Raw genomic sequence first — 16,630 nt, forward strand, 5'->3', positions numbered from 1 at the left:
ACGAACGTGATATACGTCCGTGCGACGCGCGTGCTTTTCACGCGGGTCGCACGGACCTATACAAGTCTATGGGGGCATGCAGACAGTCCGTGAGTTTTGCTCAGCGTGAGTGCGCTGAAAAAAACTCACGACATGTTCTAAATTTCTGCGTTTTTCGCGCATCACGCACCCATTGAAGTCAATGGGTGCGTGAAAACCACGCAGGTTGCACGGAAGCACTTCCGTGCGAACTGCGTGATTCGCGCAAGAGCTGTCAAACTCTGAATGTAAACAGAAAAGCACCACATGCTTTTCTGTTTACAAACATCCAAAGGGAGTGTCTTAGAGATGAGTGAACCCGGACAACCGAACCGAACTTCACCGAGTTCGGCCGAACTCGTTTTGACCGAACCCGGCAAAAAAATTTCCGGTACGCGACGTCAGGAGATAGTTACTGTCCAGGGTGCTGAAAGAGTTAAACTGGTTCAGCACCCTGGACAGTGACTTCCGATCACAATATACATGAACGTGTAAAAAAAAAAAGAAGTTCCTACTTACCGAGAACTCCCTGCTTCTTCCTCCAGTCTGACCTCCCGGGATGACAATTCAGTCCAAGTGACAGCTGCAGCCAATCACAGGCTGCAGCCAATCACAGGCTGCAGCGGTCACATGGACTGCCGCATCATCCAGGGAGGTGGGGCTGGATGTCAAGAGAGGGACGCTTCACCAAGGCAACGGCCGGGAGACCGGACTGGAGGAAGCAGGAAGTTCTTGGTAAGTATGAACGTCTTTTTTTTTATTCACAGGTTGCTGTATATTGTGATCGGAATTCACTATAGAGGGTGCTGAAAGAGTTACTGCCGATCAGTTAACTCTTTCAGCACCCTGGACAGTGACTATTTCCTGACATCGCCTAGCCTCATCTCTATGATAGCGGCTGCGCGAAAATCACGCAGCCGCGCATCATACACTGATGACACACGGAGCTGTCAAGTGCCTTTTGCGCACGCAAAACGCTGCATTTTTTTGCGTGCGCAAAACGCACACGCTCGTGTAAATGAGGCCTAAGGCTTAGTCCTCTCACCCCTGCCAGATTATCAACCAATTATTCAGCACTAGCAGGACTTGTATGTGAAAAAAAAAAAAAGTGTCTGTAAAGTGTTGGCTCCTTACTTCCTGACACCCTAGGCACCTGCCCTGCCTTGTTGTAAATACGGACATGCATAAAAAGATAAAAGTACCTCTATGTGAATTACCTTGAAACCTAAAATCGACCAAGCACAGATTAATAAGAATATTTATCATGGCAGTCTCCAGATTAAGATCTTTTAGACCCTTCACAACAGGATCTGATTTTTGCACTAAAGTATTTGACAAAACCCCTGAACCGTTCAAATCCATAAGCTTAACCCCTTCCCACCTTTTCACGTATATATGTCATGGGAGGGGCCCCCTTCCCGCATCCTGACGTGCATGTAGGTGATGGTGATCACGCGATCCTGGTGTGTCTTTCTGTGAATGACAGCGAGGCTCCCACTGCAATTGTCGGGATCATAATAGAGTTGACTTTACTAGTTTGAAGTGAAGCATTTGAGTTAGTTTGTTGAGCCAAAGCCAGAAGTGGATCCAGAAGGTAGGAGAAGTAGAAGTCCTTCTTTTATATTTTTCCACTCTGGTCTCAAAAACAGCTTAAACAAATCAAACCATAAAACTGCCTGTGTGTTTCTAGCCTTATAGAGCCTGCAGTGCCTAAGTCTCCAACTACAGTTTCGTAAAGACGTCCCTAGCATATTCTTTTGTTTTTAACATGTATGGACATTTTAAAAAGACATAACGGTGATGGAATTGAACATAAAAAAACTCCAACAAATTGACTTTGAAATAATTTATTAAAATGAAAATTCACAGATCTTTATCACAAAATTAGAAATCATTTCTCCAGATTTGGTACCAATAGTTAATACATTGTTAGGCTTTACATGTGACAGATTTGCAGAAATTTCTGCAACTGAAAATCTGTTCTTTAGATCTGAGTGGGGTTGTTTCTGCAGCATGCACATGGATTCAGCAAGCCCCATTCAGATGAAGGGAACAGTTGCAGACATTTCTGCAACAAATCTGCTGTGTGAATATTTCCTTAAGAGAGATTTTAGGAGAATAGTGTAGTAGAACAATGCCTACAGAAAAGTTTTGAATGCCTATAAAGTTTGGAAAGGGATGATGGCTTAACTATTAAATGTCAATCCTTCCACTGTCCAGAAAACCATCCACACATGGAGATTTCAGACTACTGCCATTTGGCCCAGGCCAGTCTCTCTCAGTGAGATTAGCCTGAAAGCAGAATGCAAGTTGCTGAGAGAAGTCTTTAAGAACACCAGAATTTCTTTACATGACCTACAGGTAGTTTCCGCCACTATGGCTGTCTACAGTTGCAAATTAGCTTTACAAATAAAAACCACATTGTGTCTTAGATAAAAAGCCTTTGTCATTCAGAAAAATATCAGGGCAAGACTAGTTTGCTCATGAACTATGTCACTCTGGATTCTCCTGAGTTGTGGGTGTCCTTATGAATACAGTAATAAGCGAGGTTTATGGTTGAAATTCAGCTTCTCTGTTTGACAGTAAACAAGGCTCTTCTTTTCTTATATCTACAAGCCTTTTCTCCATGGATCCCGGGTCACAGGTTACCTCAAGTAAATATAATTTGGTTGCTTGGCAGATCCAGGCTAATTCCACCCAAAGAATGAACACTCTGTATGTCACGTTGGGTTCGTGGACCCACTGGGCCAAACCGCCTTGGCGGTATGGCAGCTGGCCAACAGGGTGCAGGTCACAGTTCATATAAGGTACCTGTGGCAGCTCGGACAGTAGCAAGGCAGGCTCGGCTGGGACTAGGCAGCAGGTAGACGTCAAGCGTTGAGCAGCAGGACAGGCGTAGGTACAGCACAGCACGGCTACAGCACAACACGGCACTGGAACAGGATAGCACGGGATACAGGATCACTGGAACTGGAAAACACTAGGAGGTCATTTGCAAGACAAACTAGGATACGATAAACAACGCTCAGGCATGGAGGCTGGGACCTTCTTATAGTCCAGGGAGCAATCAGCTCAATTACCCACATGCGTGCGCTTAGGCTCCTCAAGTCAGGACTGAGCTCGTGAGCGCACCCTTGTGGTCACTGCGGAACAGGACGGCCATATGTGCAGACATCTCTGGAGAGATGGGCGTCGACTGGATGGAAGGAGTTCGTGGTCAGCAACCACGGACGTTACACTGTATAATGTCTTTGAATAACCTGATGTATTAATCTTGATTTGCACTTATAGCAACTCCCACGTTCTAAGCACTAATATGATTTCTTCTCTATGCGAATTCTATGCTGAAATTCAAAATTGTACCTCCTTTTAAAACATATTACACATAAAATAAAAACGGCTTCTCCACTGTAGGACTTCTCTGATGACCCCTTAGCATGGTTTTAGTAATAAAAAAAACAAACACTTCCCAAATTTGGAACATGAAATGGCTCCTCTGCTGTGTGAATCCTCTGATGTGTAACAAGACTTGATTTATCTATGAAGCACTTCCCACGTTCTGAGCATCAATGTGGCTTCTCTCCTGTGTGACTTCTCTGATGATCCCGAAGTTTAGCATTAGTAATAAAACATATCTCACATTCTGAACATGAATATGGCTTCTCTCCTGTGTGAATTCTCTCATGTCGAACAACATTTGATTTATTTGTAAAACATTTCCCACATTCTAAACATGAATACGGTTTTACTCTTGTGTGGATTCTCTCATGTGCAACAAGATTTGATTTATTTGTAAAACATTTCCCACATTCTGAACATGAATATGGTTTTTCCCCTGTGTGAATTCTCTGATGTGCAACTAGATCGGATTTATTTATAAAATATTTCCCACATTCTGAACATGAATCCGTCTCCCCTGTGTGAATCCTCTCATGTTTAACAAGATTTAATTTATTTATAAAACTTTTCCCACATTCTGAACATGAATATGGCTTCTCTCCTGTGTGAATTCTCTCATGTCTAACAAGATGCGATTTATTTGTAAAACATTTCCCACATTCTGAACATGAATACGGTTTCTCTCCTGTGTGAATTCTCTCATGTGCAACTAGATCTGATTTATTTATAAAATATTTCCCACATTCTGAACATGAATTCAACTTCTCCCCTGTGTGAATTCTCTGATGTTTAACAAGATTTGATTTATGTATAAAACATTTACCACATAGTGAACATGAATACGGCTTCTCTCCTGTGTGAGTTCTCCCATGTGTAACAAGACGTGACTTATGTATAAAACTTTTCCCACAATCTGTACACGAATATGGCTTCTCCCCTGTATGAATTGTCTCATGTATAAGAAGACTTGATTTATCTGTAAAGCACTTCCCGCATTCTGAACAGGAGTATGGCTTTTCCCCATTGTGTCTTCTCTGATGTTTAACAAGACTGGATTTTTGCGTAAAACATTTACCACATAGTAAACATGAATACGGCTTCTCTCCTGTGTGACTTCTCTCATGTGTAACAAGACGTGACTTATGTATAAAACATTTCCCACATTTTGAACATAAATATGGTTTCTCTCCTTTGTGAATCCTCTGATGTCTAACTAAACTTGATTGACCTATAAAGCACTTCCCACATTCTGAACAGGAGTACAGTTTCTCCCCTGTGTGAATTCTTCTGTGCGTAAAATAACCTGGGGTTTTTGTAAACTGCTCACCACATTGAAACCTTTTACCCCCTTTCTGAGCTGTACTTGTGGTAACAATATGTGATTGGTCAGGAGAATGTTCCTCATGATTAGTGGAATTATATGCTAGATCTGTACTGTGAAGTCCTGGATGTACATTAATGGTAGTGATCTTTCCTCCTGAGGACTGCTGCATGATATCTTCATCTTCTACTTTACAATTTAGTGATGACATGAAGTTTTCCTCAGAGTTCTCACTGCGATTTTCTGTTGGATTAAAATGGATTTTGTGCTTATTTTTTATTATTTAAAACCACAATGTTGACATTTATAACATGAAACACACATGCAGTTTTTTTTAGACACTTTATTTTAGCCAAACCCAGAAGTAGATCCAGCATCAAGGAGAGATAGAAGTCTTACCTTTATGTTACAAATTCCTTTTGAATTCACTAATGGCTTTGGCTTAAAAAAAAAAAAAAAACTGCATCAAAAACTGCCTGTGTGATTACAGCCTTCTAAAGCTTTGTCATTGATATATTTTAATCAGGATTCTGGTGATCACATTCAGTGACCACTTGAAATTACATAAACCTAGACTTGATCAAAAATAATAAATCTGAAAATCACAACCCTGCCTGGAAATCAAGCCTGTCCTCTGCCAACACATTAGGCCCTTCAATCCAATTAGGCATCAGACTTATGAAAAGCGGTTTACCTCAAAACGGCACAGATTTTTTCCAACACCTGTTTTACCCGCAAAATAAATAAAAACACTTGCAGTGAAACAGAATGCCGACGTAGTTTTCGACATCAGTCACACCATGGCCCCCATGTGTGAACACAGTTTGAGGACAATCTAATGTTAGCCAGTCTGCCTTTAACAAGGTTAATGTGCCATGAGACAAAGCACACATCTCAGGCTGAATTTATGGACATGCACAGTCACCAAATCATAATTTTTTTAAAAACATCTTTAGGCCACAATCATACATGCAGTTATAATGCAGTTTTTGACACAGCTTTTTAAGCCAAAACACAGGTAAAAAAAATAAATAAAAGCATCAAACTTTTCTTTATATTTTCCTTCCTATTGAATCCATTTCTGGCCTTGGCTAAAAAAAAAAAAAAAACTGAGCCAAAAACGGCATCATTACTTTATTTTTGGGATTTTATTCCCAGCCATTGAATAACGTTGGTTTCATTTTATGGGTGGGTATGATTATTGTCGATACTAAACGTGTAATTTTTTTTATATTTTAATACAATTGCGCAATAAAAACTTTTATAAACATTTTATGACTTTACACATTCCGAGACCCATAACTTTTTTGTTCCGTCGACGTGACCATAATATGACTTATTTACTGCGTGATAATAATTTAATGTAATGTAGTTCAATGTAGAACTAAGGAGGAACCTCACCTTAACACACCTTCCAATTCACTTCCTAAATTCATTATTACTTACCTGTGATAACACCTCCTGAAATTTCCTCCTCCACTTCACTCTTACACGGTTGATCACCCCTGACCGAATCTTCTTCTGCTTTATTCTCCACTTTAATATTAGGAAGATCTTCCCCCTGATTTCACATATGTAACAATTCAGAGCAATACAGCAGAGACTGCGAATAATCTATCAGATCAACATAAGAAACCCCCAAAATCTTTGACCACATCTATGACCGCAGGACCAAAAAGCTCCACACCCCCCTATATAGATCTGGTATAGGGCTCAGCTTCATCTACCTGATGATTCTCTGGGACATTGTGATTTTCCTCTGGACAGTCCTGGGAATACAGAGGACTGGGACATCTGTCTGGTGGATTTCTCCTACTGGATCCATCTGTAGGAAACACACAGTGACTGAATACATGACTACTGTATATCTGTCTATATATCAGACACTTCTCTCTACACCTTACATTCCGACTTCTAGTAGGAACCTATCACTGCATTCCAGGAACACTCCACAAGACCGTTCGTTCAGGAGATGACCCAGTCGTTTAGCCATCACAATTTGACCCTTGTCAGTCGCACAGATCCTTACACTTGCCCATTTTTCCTGCTTCCAACTAATCAACTTCAGGAACCGACTATCAGGCGTCATTGTGACGAGATAATCAATGTTATTCACTTCATCTGTTAGTTGTATATATATACATATACACAAAATTAACCCTTAAGTACCAGACCATTATTAGTATTTAATTTTCTCTTTTCCACCCCGTTTCCAAGAACATATCTTTTTTTATGCTTTTGTTGACATGCACTGTAGTCATATGAGAGCTTGTTTTTTGCGGTACGAGTTTAAATTCTGCAGTACATTATACGATGCCATTAAAAACAAAACGGTTAAATGGAAATATCAGCGTTATTTCCAATCCTGTCGGAGCGAAGTGTAAGCTCTAATACACAGCTGACTCCCAATAAGTCGGTGAGCCCGCACCATATCCTGCCCTCCCCCAAACCATGACATACATGTATGTTGCGTCTAAAGGGTTTAAAAAATCCCAGCCCGGTGATTCATTCTTTACTATCAACATGGGTCCTATCTATAAAGTCCTGTACGTTAATATAACTAGGCTTTACATTTTTGTTAAGTTCTTCCTATAAGAAGATCTAGAATAGTAGGGATAACAGAACCACTCTAGATATCATCTCTCTGGAAAAGTTGAAGAAGACTAACTAAGGTAAATGTGTGACGTTACCGTCTTTCTGTCAGCTAGTAGAGTAGAAATCACCTAATTGAGTCATTTTGTAGGTCTTCCATTTTCTTACTATTGCACCAACAGTTGTCTCCTCATGCAGCGTCTTACTTATGGTTTTGTAGCCCATTCCAGCCTTGTGCAGGTCTATGATCTTGTCCCTTACATCCTTAGAAAGCTCTTTGGTCGTGCCCATGTTGTAGAGGTTAGAGTCAGACTGATAAATTGAGTCTGTGGACAGGAGTCTTTTATACAGGTGACCATGTAAGATCTGTCTATAATGCAGGCACCAAGTTGATTTGGAGCGTGTAACTGGTCTGGAGGAGGCTGAACTCTTAATGGTTGGTAGGGGATCAAATACTTATTTCCCTGTGCACAATGCAAATAAATATATATCATTTTGACATTGTGATTTTCAGGGTTTTTTTTAATATAATCTATCTCTCACTGGTAAAATTAACCTAGCCTAAAAATTCTAGACTGTTCATGTCTTTGACAGTGGGCAAACTTACAAAATCAGCAAGGGATCAAATACTTATTTCCTTCACTGTATTTCCCATTCCTTTTTAATCTATTTATGGCTTTGGCTAAAAAAAAAAAAAAACTGCATTGAATACTGCAACTTTGTTTTAAAAACAACGACGCGTGTGAATAAGGGCTGTCACAACACCAAAATTCGGACTACGATACCGAGACTTAGGGCTTATTCAGATGAACGTGATATACGTCCGTGCAACGCGCGTGATTCTCACGTGCGTCGCACGGACCTATATTAGTCTATGCGGCCGTGCAGAAGGTTGCGTGATTTTTACGCAGCGTGAGTCCGCTGCGTAAAAGTCACGACATGTCTGTTCTTTGTGCGTGTTTTGCGCATCACGCACTCATTGAAGTCAATGGGTGCGTGAAAATCACGCACACCACATGGAAGCACTTCCGTGGGATGCGCGTGATTCGAGCTACAGCAGTGAAAAGGATGAATGAAAACAGAAAAGCACCACGTGCTTTTCTGTTTACAAACATCCAAACGGAGTGTCATAATGATGGCGGCTGCGCGAAAAGCACGCAGCCGCGCATCATACAGGGCTGACACATGGAGCTGTGAATCCGGCCTTAGAGTAAGATATTAATTCTTGATACCAAAACTATATTTTACCAAAAATATAAAAAAAATACAAAAATATAAAAGTCCTTCCATTTTCTGATGTGAGGCACATGATGTTATCAATTTTGAAACTCTATGTGCCTCACATTGAGGCCTTATTCACATGGCTTTGCCCAGCCGTGAGATACAGAACATATGTCGGTCGCATTTCCCGAGCGAACACAGTTCAGGAAGACGAGCTCTTAGGCTGGGATCACACGACCTATTTTCAGACGTAAACGAGGCGTATTATGCCTCGTTTTACGTCTGAAAGTAGGGCTACAATACGTTGGCAAACATCTGCCCATTCATTTGAATGGGTTTGCCAACGTACTGTGCAGACGAGCTGTCATTTACGCGTCGTCGTTTGACAGCTGCCAAATGACGACGCGTAAAATGACTGCCTCGGCAAAGAAGTGCAGGACACTTCTTTGCAACGTAATTTGAGCCGTTCGTCATTGAAGTCAATGAAGAGCAGCTCAAGATTTACGAGCGTCAAAGACGCCTCGCATAATGCGAGGAGGAGCTTTTACGTCTGAAACGACGCAGCTGTTTTCTCCTGAAAACAGTCTGTCTTTTCAGACGTAAAAGGTAGCTAGCGTGTGCACATACCCTTAGAATCATAGTCATCCTTGCTGCTGTAAGTCACTGCCTTCCCGTGGGACTACCATCCCGTACTTAAAACATGTGGGACAAAATACCCGAGGGGCGGCAGAGACACCTAGCATCTTACATAACTATGATGCTAGGAGTCCGGCACCCTGAACGGTGTTCGGTCCGGGAAATGTGACCGACATATGATCCGTATCTCACGGTCCGAACACAGACATGTGAATAAGGCCTAATAGTAATTAACCCCATCATTTCCCTCACACGTTAACCCATTGTTGCCTATTATAATCTTTAGGGCTTATTCAGACTAACGTATAATACGTCCGTGCAACGCGCATGATTTTCACACGCTTTGCACGGACCTATATTAGTAAATGGAGCCGTTCAGACAGTCCGTAATTTTCACGCAGCGGACACCGCTGCGTAAAACTCACGACTTGTCCAATATTTGTGCGTTTTTCGCGCATCACGCACCCATTGAGGTCAATGGGTGCGCGAAAATCACGAGCAGCACACGGAAGCACTTCCGTGTGACGCCCGTGATTCGCGCAACAGCAGTAAAAACTATGAATGAAAACAGAAAACAGAAAAGCACCACGTGCTTTTCTGTTTACAAACATAAATACAGAGTGTCATAATGATGGCAGCTGTGCGAAAATCACGCAGCCACGCATCATATGCTGCTGACTCACGGGGCGGTTATGGACCTTTTGCATGCGCAAAACGCCACATTTTTGCGCGCGCAAAACGCACACACTCGTGTGAATCCGGCCTTATACAAAGTGATCCCATCAAGTACCTCTCTGTCATACTGGGCAACATTCGGTTAATGTGTGAGGTACATGACGGGGTTAATAACTATAAATGTGAGGCACATGGAGGTACTAAATTCAGTGACCCAATCATTTCCCTCAACATTGGTGTTAATGTGGGTCACATTAACCCCCATGTTCCTCAATGCCGGCTGCAGAAAATACTAGTGCCTACTCTAGTGCCTTTATTTCAAGCTTTTGCTTTGCTCTAAGCAATACCTGCCTGGGGCTGGGCTGCCAGTGAACACCTCAGCATGGTCCTCATTCCACATTTGTGGCGCAAACGTCACAGGCACGTAATCAGAAACCCTGTGCCGCTCGCGACATTCCCCTCCCTCACTGTTCCTTCTCACATACTCAGATCATCATTGGTGGCAGTAGAGAAAGGAGCGTTCCTCCCTCCTACTGCGATGAGGCCGGCACGAATGATGAGAGGAGTGGTCACTGAAGGAAGAGAACATCACGGTCGTTGCATAGTGTGTGCGCCATGTCCGCTTTATGTATTTCAATACGAAGCTGTGTGGCCGCACCGCTTAGTATCGAAATACATAAATTGACGGTATTGAAGTTTTACCCAGCACAGCATCGAAATGGTATTGAAATTTTGATGCATTGTGCATCCCTAGTGTGAATTCAGCCCAAAACAGCTTTCTACATGAAAATACTGAATGAAGTCATAGAAAACGTTATTGATGTACCCAATTCTCCCGGATTTATCCCCTTTATGTGCTCTGTCTCACCAGTCACCTTAGATCCCTGTTCACGTCTGCATTCCTGCTGTGGATTCCTTCAATTCACATGCTACGTCATTCCAAACAATGTAACAAATGTAAAAGAATAAAACTATAAACTGTGGGAATTAGCTCTGTAGCAAGAGGCAAAATGCAGAGACTGTGACACAGAAGTTTTTTTGGACAGGTGCTCTGACTGTTTTTTTATTTTTGTGGCAAAATACAGACTAAAATACGTACGCCTTTATTTACATTGACACAAAACATAAATTAACCTCTGCTCGGCTGACCACTAACTAGACATGCTATTTACCTCACTCTACGAGAGACATACTACCAACCACCAAAAAAAACAACCCAAATCATGTATTACCTCACCCAAACTGCACACATCCAGCAGAAGGCCGGCAGACCTCAGTTTTACTGTGTTCAGTAAATGGCGAATGAATGGAACTCTATGGATTTGTTGGACGTATACAGCAAACAGAGCTCTAACCTGATGTGAAAAAGAGCTGAAATGGTGGAGCTTCTACGTTAAATGTCATTGTCTCCTCTTACCTTGTGATGTGCGCGGCCGGTAGTCCTCCATCATGACATCCGCGTACAGATCCTTGTGTTCTTCTAGATACTCCCACTCCTCCATGGAGAGATAGACAGTGACATCCTGACACCTTATAGGAACCTGACACACACAATGATACAGTCATTACCCAGACACCTCCAGTGCTGTTACTGTAGAATTTCCCAGCATTCCCAGCAGTGTCACCTCTCCAGTCAGCAGCTCCGTCATCTTGTAGATCAGTTCTAAGATCTTCTTCTCATGTATCCGGGAGTGAGGGGGAGGCTCTGTGATGGGACTACTGCTCCATCCTCCTGACTCATGGATGATGGGAGTCGTACAGTCACCCGATGTCTTCTTCACTATTGTGTACTCCTGTGTATGGAGAGAGACACTTAGAGAACTGAACACAGTATTCCCCCCTCAGTAGAAAGAGGGAGATTGTGACCCCGCTGCATAGAGCTCTAGTGACCCCACATCTGTAATACTGGAGACCTCATCTACAAAAAGACATTGAGAAAATAGAACGAGGCCAAAACTAAAAAGGAAATAATATTAGGGGGACTAGATGGACCATGTGCTCTCCTCCTGCCGTCATCTCCTATGTTTCTATATAGAGGTCATCCTGATCCTCCTGGTTCCTGGTCATTCTCATTGCTCTACAACATTACTATTGCTGCATTGGTGACATGACACATAACTGACCATATTGGTGGCTGACCTTCAGCTTCTTGACGTCACTTGGAAGGTCTGGACGCTGTTATACAGGACACTGGATTCTTCCTATTATGTATTGTCCCTTCCCTATGTGGGACTTGTTCTATAATGTAGAAAAGTTTACCTCTCCGCTCAACAGGTAGATGATCTCCAAGGTGAAGTCTAATATTCTTCTGCTCATCTCATTCCTGTCCTTGTTCATCCTTGGTGGGTCATTCAGGAGAAGGAACGTTGTGGAGGAGAAGATGAGAAAACTGGAGGAACTGGAGGATCTGGTACTGCAGACGTCTTTATGAAGAAAGGAGAAGATGGAAATCATACAGGGGACAACATCAAGTGTGACATACAGAACCTCACTTATTCATCATTGAGAGAAACATCTTCTCAGAGCCGTCACCACATGGAATAAAGGGGTATTCCCAACACGGACATTTCTCCCCAGGATATGCCAGAAATGTCTGATAGATGCGGCTCCACCTCTGGCCGTGCTCGGCTGTTTCTGGTCCTCCTATACAAGTGAATGGAGAGAGTCGTGCACATGTGTGGTCACCTCTCCATTCATTCTCCACCTGGATGTAGTCATCACCTCACCAAGCGGGTCGGGGGACCCCCGTTCTCCACATAGAGGTGGGACCCCCATATATCTGGCATATCTCTGAGGTGAGAAGAGTAAAATGAAGACATTTTCTCATCATGTGACCCCTGCAGCCAATCACAGGCTAGAGAGGTCACATGTCATTATAGGGGTCACCTGGACACAGCCGGAAGAGCAGGGACGTGTTGCTATGGTAACGCTGGGAGAGGTGGGGATCGGCCTTGTTGTATTTCTGTAGTAGATATTCGGGAGGATTATACGTCCACCATTTGGGGTGAATATTCGGGTGATTTCCTTGCGTGTTGTGGGTCGTATTCGCTACGTGTGAACATTCCCTTAAACCGCACGGTCAACGACATTAACAAGAAACGTATAAAAGTCAGTGAATAAGTTGTAAGTCCCAAATATTATGTCATTACAAAACACGACTCGTCCCACAAAACACCCGACCACTACAAAGACCAGAAATAACAACTTACCCCAAAGAGGCCGGCAATGGAGGGGTTAAATCCCGGCTAGGAGTCCAGTGGGCTTGGTCACTCAATGATTGACAGCTCTCTGTATAAACACTCATACAGGAGTGACTGATAACAGAGAGAACACCCGACCAGCGCTGCTCTCTACCTCTTACATGGAAATAGCTGAAGGACCTGTGATGACGTCACTACCACGTGACTGGGGCGGGAGGGGTGGAGCTTATCAGTATAGAGGAGTGGTGGATGTGGAACCTGTTATGTTGATCACGTGATATCAATGGGCGGAGCTCTGAAAGCGGGCGTTGCTCCGGTGATACGTTGAGAAGTGATGATGATCACGTGGTGTGAGGGGCGGAGTTCTGTCCCGGTCACATGGCGGTGACGTCATCACAGGTCCTTTAGCTGTTGCCGTGTATGAGGTAGAGAGCAGCGCTGGGCGGGTGTACATGACTTCCGGTCACCGCTGTTGTTTCGTGTTCTCTCTGTTATCAGTCATGAGATTTCCCATGATGCAGTAGTAAGGTAAGGTTACATGAGGTCATTTCCGCCCGGTTTTGGTGCGTTTTTTGTCTGGCACAGTGTTGGTAATTATTATTATTTATTTTAATATGAAATACAGGAGGGTTTAACCCCTTGGTGACATCAGGTCTATAGTATTATGTTGGACTTGCGCCGTCACACTAGAAGGAGCGGAGCCTGCACCGTACACGGCTTCTCACAGCCGCCGGCAACCGCCAAGATCGGAGACTGCGCAAACCCGGCCTTTTAACCCCTCAGACGCTGTGATATCGACCTATCAGTTAGGCCTTATTCACACGAACGTGTTATACGTCCGTGTTACGCGCGCGTGAAAATTTTCACACGCGTCGCACGGACCTATGTAAGTGAATGGGGCCGTTCAGACTGTCAGTGAATTCCACGCAGCGTATGTGCGCTGCGTAAAACTCACGACATGTCCTATGTTTGCCCGTGTTTTGCGCAGCACACACCCATTGAAGTCAATGGGTGCGTGCAAATCGCGCTCGGCACACAGAATCACTTCCGGGTGCCGCGCGTGATTCGCGCAACAGCAGTAAAAAGAATGAATGAAAACAGAAAAGCACCACGTGTGTAAACATAAAACCAGAGTGTCATAATGATGACGGCTGCGCGAAAATCACGCAGCCACGCACCATATGCTGATGCCACATGGACGTTTTGCGTGTGCGTAACGGACACGTCTGTGTGAATAAGGCCTCATACAGAGATAGGGGCTTCCCCTGTCCGCCAACTAAATTGCGCGATGCCGACCGGTTACCATTGTAATACGTTTTGTGTTTGTTGTTTTTTTACATGATGTAAGCATTAAAAATAATTAAAGGTTATTGCCACATCCGTTAAAGTTCAAATTATTAGAAATCACGTTTTTTAACCCACAAAAAAATGCACCCAAAATGTCACCAACAAAATCTACAGCTCGTGCCACAAAACCCCTCACACCGCGCAATCACCGGAAATATAAACCCCTCACACCGCGCAATCACCGGAAATATAAACCCCCCACACCGCGCAATCACCGGAAATATAAAACCCCTCACACCGCACAATCACCGGAAATATAAACCCCTCACACCGCGCAATCACCGGAAATATAAACCCCTCACACCGCGCAATCACCGGAAATATAAACCCCCCACACCGCGCAATCACCGGAAATATAAACCCCTCACACCGCGCAATCACCGGAAATATAACACCCCTCACACCGCGCAATCACCGGAAATATAAACCCCCCACACCGCGCAATCACCGGAAATATAAAACCCCTCACACCGCGCAATCACCGGAAATATAAACCCCTCACACCGCGCAATCACCGGAAATATAAAACCCCTCACACCGCGCAATCACCGGAAATATAAACCCCTCACACCGCGCAATCACCGGAAATATAAAACCTCTCACACCGCGCAATCACCGGAAATATAAACCCCTCACACCGCGCAATCACCGGAAATATAAACCCCCCACACCGCGCAATTACCGGAAATATAAAACCCCTCACACCGCGCAATTACCGGAAATATAAAACCCCCCACACCGCGCAATCACCGGAAATATAAAACCCCTCACACCGCGCAATCACCGGAAATATAAACCCCCCACACCGCGCAATCACCGGAAATATAAACCCCTCACACCGCGCAATCACCGGAAATATAAACCCCCCACACCGCGCAATCACCGGAAATATAAAACCCCTCACACCGCGCAATCACCGGAAATATAAAACCCCCCCACACCGCGCAATCGCCGGAAATATAAAACCCCTCACACCGCGCAATCACCGGAAATATAAACCCCTCACACCGCGCAATCACCGGAAATATAAACCCCCCACACCGCGCAATCACCGGAAATATAAACCCCTCACACCGCGCAATCACCGGAAATATAAAACCCCTCACACCGCGCAATCACCGGAAATATAAAACCCCCACACACCGTGCAATCACCGGAAATATAAACCCCTCACACCGCGCAATCACCGGAAATATAAACCCCCCACACCGCGCAATCACCGGAAATATAAACCCCTCACACCGCGCAATCACCGGAAATATAAACCCCCCCCACACCGTGCAATCACCGGAAATATAAACCCCTCACACGGCTCAATCACCGGAAATATAAACCCCTCACACCGCGCAATCACCGGAAATATAAACCCCCCCACACCGCGCAATCACCGGAAATATAAACCCCCTCACACCGCGCAATGACCGGAAATATAAACCTCTCACACCGCGCAATCACCGGTTATATAAACCCCTCACACCGCGCAATCACCGGAAATATAAAACCTCTCACACCCCGCAATCACCGAAAATATAAAACCTCTCACACCCCGCAATCACCGGAAATATAAACCCCCCACACCGCGCAATCACCGGAAATATAAACCCCCTCACACCGCGCAATGACCGGAAATATAAACCTCTCACACCGCGCAATCACCGGTTATATAAACCCCCCACACCGCACAATCACCGGAAATATAAACCCCTCACACCGCGCAATCACCGGAAATATAAACCCCCCCACACCGCGCAATCACCGGGAATATAAACCCCTCACACCGCGCAATCACCGGGAATATAAACCCCTCACACCGCGCAATCACCGGGAATATAAACCCCTCACACCGCGCAATCACCGGGAATATAAACCCCTCACACCGCGCAATCACCGGGAATATAAAACCCCTCACACCACGCAATCACCGGAAATATAAAACCCCTCACACCGCGCAATCACCGGAAATATAAAACCCCTCACACCGCGCAATCACCGGAAATATAAACCCCCTCACACCGCGCAATCACCGGGAATATAAACCCCTCACACCGCGCAATCACCGGAAATATAAAACCCCTCACACCACGCAATCACCGGAAATATAAAACCCCTCACACCGCGCAATCACCGGAAATATAAAACCCCTCACACCGCGCAATCACCGGAAATATAAAACCCCTCACACCGCGCAATCACCGGAAATATAAACCCCCCCCCCACACCG

General features: G+C 44.3%; 3 protein-coding genes across 4 annotated transcripts in view; 1 reads left to right on the forward strand and 2 right to left on the reverse strand.

Moving 5' to 3' along the window:
• Positions 1-1,902: 1,902 nt before the first annotated feature.
• LOC142663939 (uncharacterized) lies at positions 1,903-11,387 on the reverse strand. 2 transcript variants are annotated; one of them, XM_075842827.1, is made up of 4 exons: positions 11,280-11,387; positions 6,466-6,563; positions 6,185-6,299; positions 1,903-4,981 (listed from the first exon to the last, which is right to left on the reverse strand). In XM_075842827.1, the coding sequence occupies exons 1-4, from the start codon at positions 11,362-11,364 to the stop codon at positions 3,585-3,587; spliced, it is 1,695 nt and encodes a 564-aa protein (XP_075698942.1). In that variant the 5' UTR covers positions 11,365-11,387; the 3' UTR covers positions 1,903-3,584. The 2 variants fall into 2 exon arrangements, with proteins under 2 accessions (XP_075698942.1, XP_075699020.1); XM_075842905.1 differs by lacking the exons at positions 6,466-6,563; positions 11,280-11,387 and adding an exon at positions 5,138-5,179 and having other exon boundaries at positions 6,185-6,266.
• Positions 11,388-11,427: 40 nt separating this feature from the next.
• Positions 11,428-13,229, reverse strand: LOC142697306 (oocyte zinc finger protein XlCOF29-like). The gene is made up of 3 exons (XM_075847686.1): positions 13,072-13,229; positions 12,122-12,285; positions 11,428-11,655 (listed from the first exon to the last, which is right to left on the reverse strand). Exons 2-3 carry the CDS (start codon positions 12,197-12,199, stop codon positions 11,428-11,430), a joined length of 306 nt encoding a protein of 101 aa, XP_075703801.1. The 5' UTR covers positions 12,200-12,285; positions 13,072-13,229.
• Positions 13,230-13,481: 252 nt separating this feature from the next.
• The window catches only part of LOC142697472 (oocyte zinc finger protein XlCOF29-like), a 288,092-nt gene continuing 284,943 nt past the window's right edge, over positions 13,482-16,630 (forward strand). The window contains exon 1 of the mRNA XM_075847687.1: positions 13,482-13,590. The gene's annotated coding sequence lies outside the window, so the exon portion shown is untranslated. The remainder of the gene's footprint in view (positions 13,591-16,630) is intronic.

This window comes from Rhinoderma darwinii, chromosome 1, assembly GCF_050947455.1.
Source record: "Rhinoderma darwinii isolate aRhiDar2 chromosome 1, aRhiDar2.hap1, whole genome shotgun sequence".
In the NCBI taxonomy this organism is placed as follows: domain Eukaryota; kingdom Metazoa; phylum Chordata; class Amphibia; order Anura; family Rhinodermatidae; genus Rhinoderma; species Rhinoderma darwinii.

Excerpts from the sequence above, each read along its gene's own strand:
- LOC142663939 (XM_075842827.1), bottom strand. The coding sequence starts at position 11,364 with ATGGAGGAGTGGGAGTATCTAGAAGAACACAAGGATCTGTACGCGGAT. Across the intron at positions 6,564-11,279 it reads CCGGCCGCGCACATCACAAG|ATGGATCCAGTAGGAGAAAT; the intron begins GTAAGAGGAGAC and ends TGTTTCCTACAG. Across the intron at positions 4,982-6,184 it reads TTCAGGAGGTGTTATCACAG|AAAATCGCAGTGAGAACTCT; the intron begins GTAAGTAATAAT and ends TTAATCCAACAG.
- LOC142697306 (XM_075847686.1), bottom strand. The coding sequence starts at position 12,199 with ATGAACAAGGACAGGAATGAGATGAGCAGAAGAATATTAGACTTCACC. Across the intron at positions 11,656-12,121 it reads TCTACCTGTTGAGCGGAGAG|GAGTACACAATAGTGAAGAA; the intron begins GTAAACTTTTCT and ends CTCCATACACAG.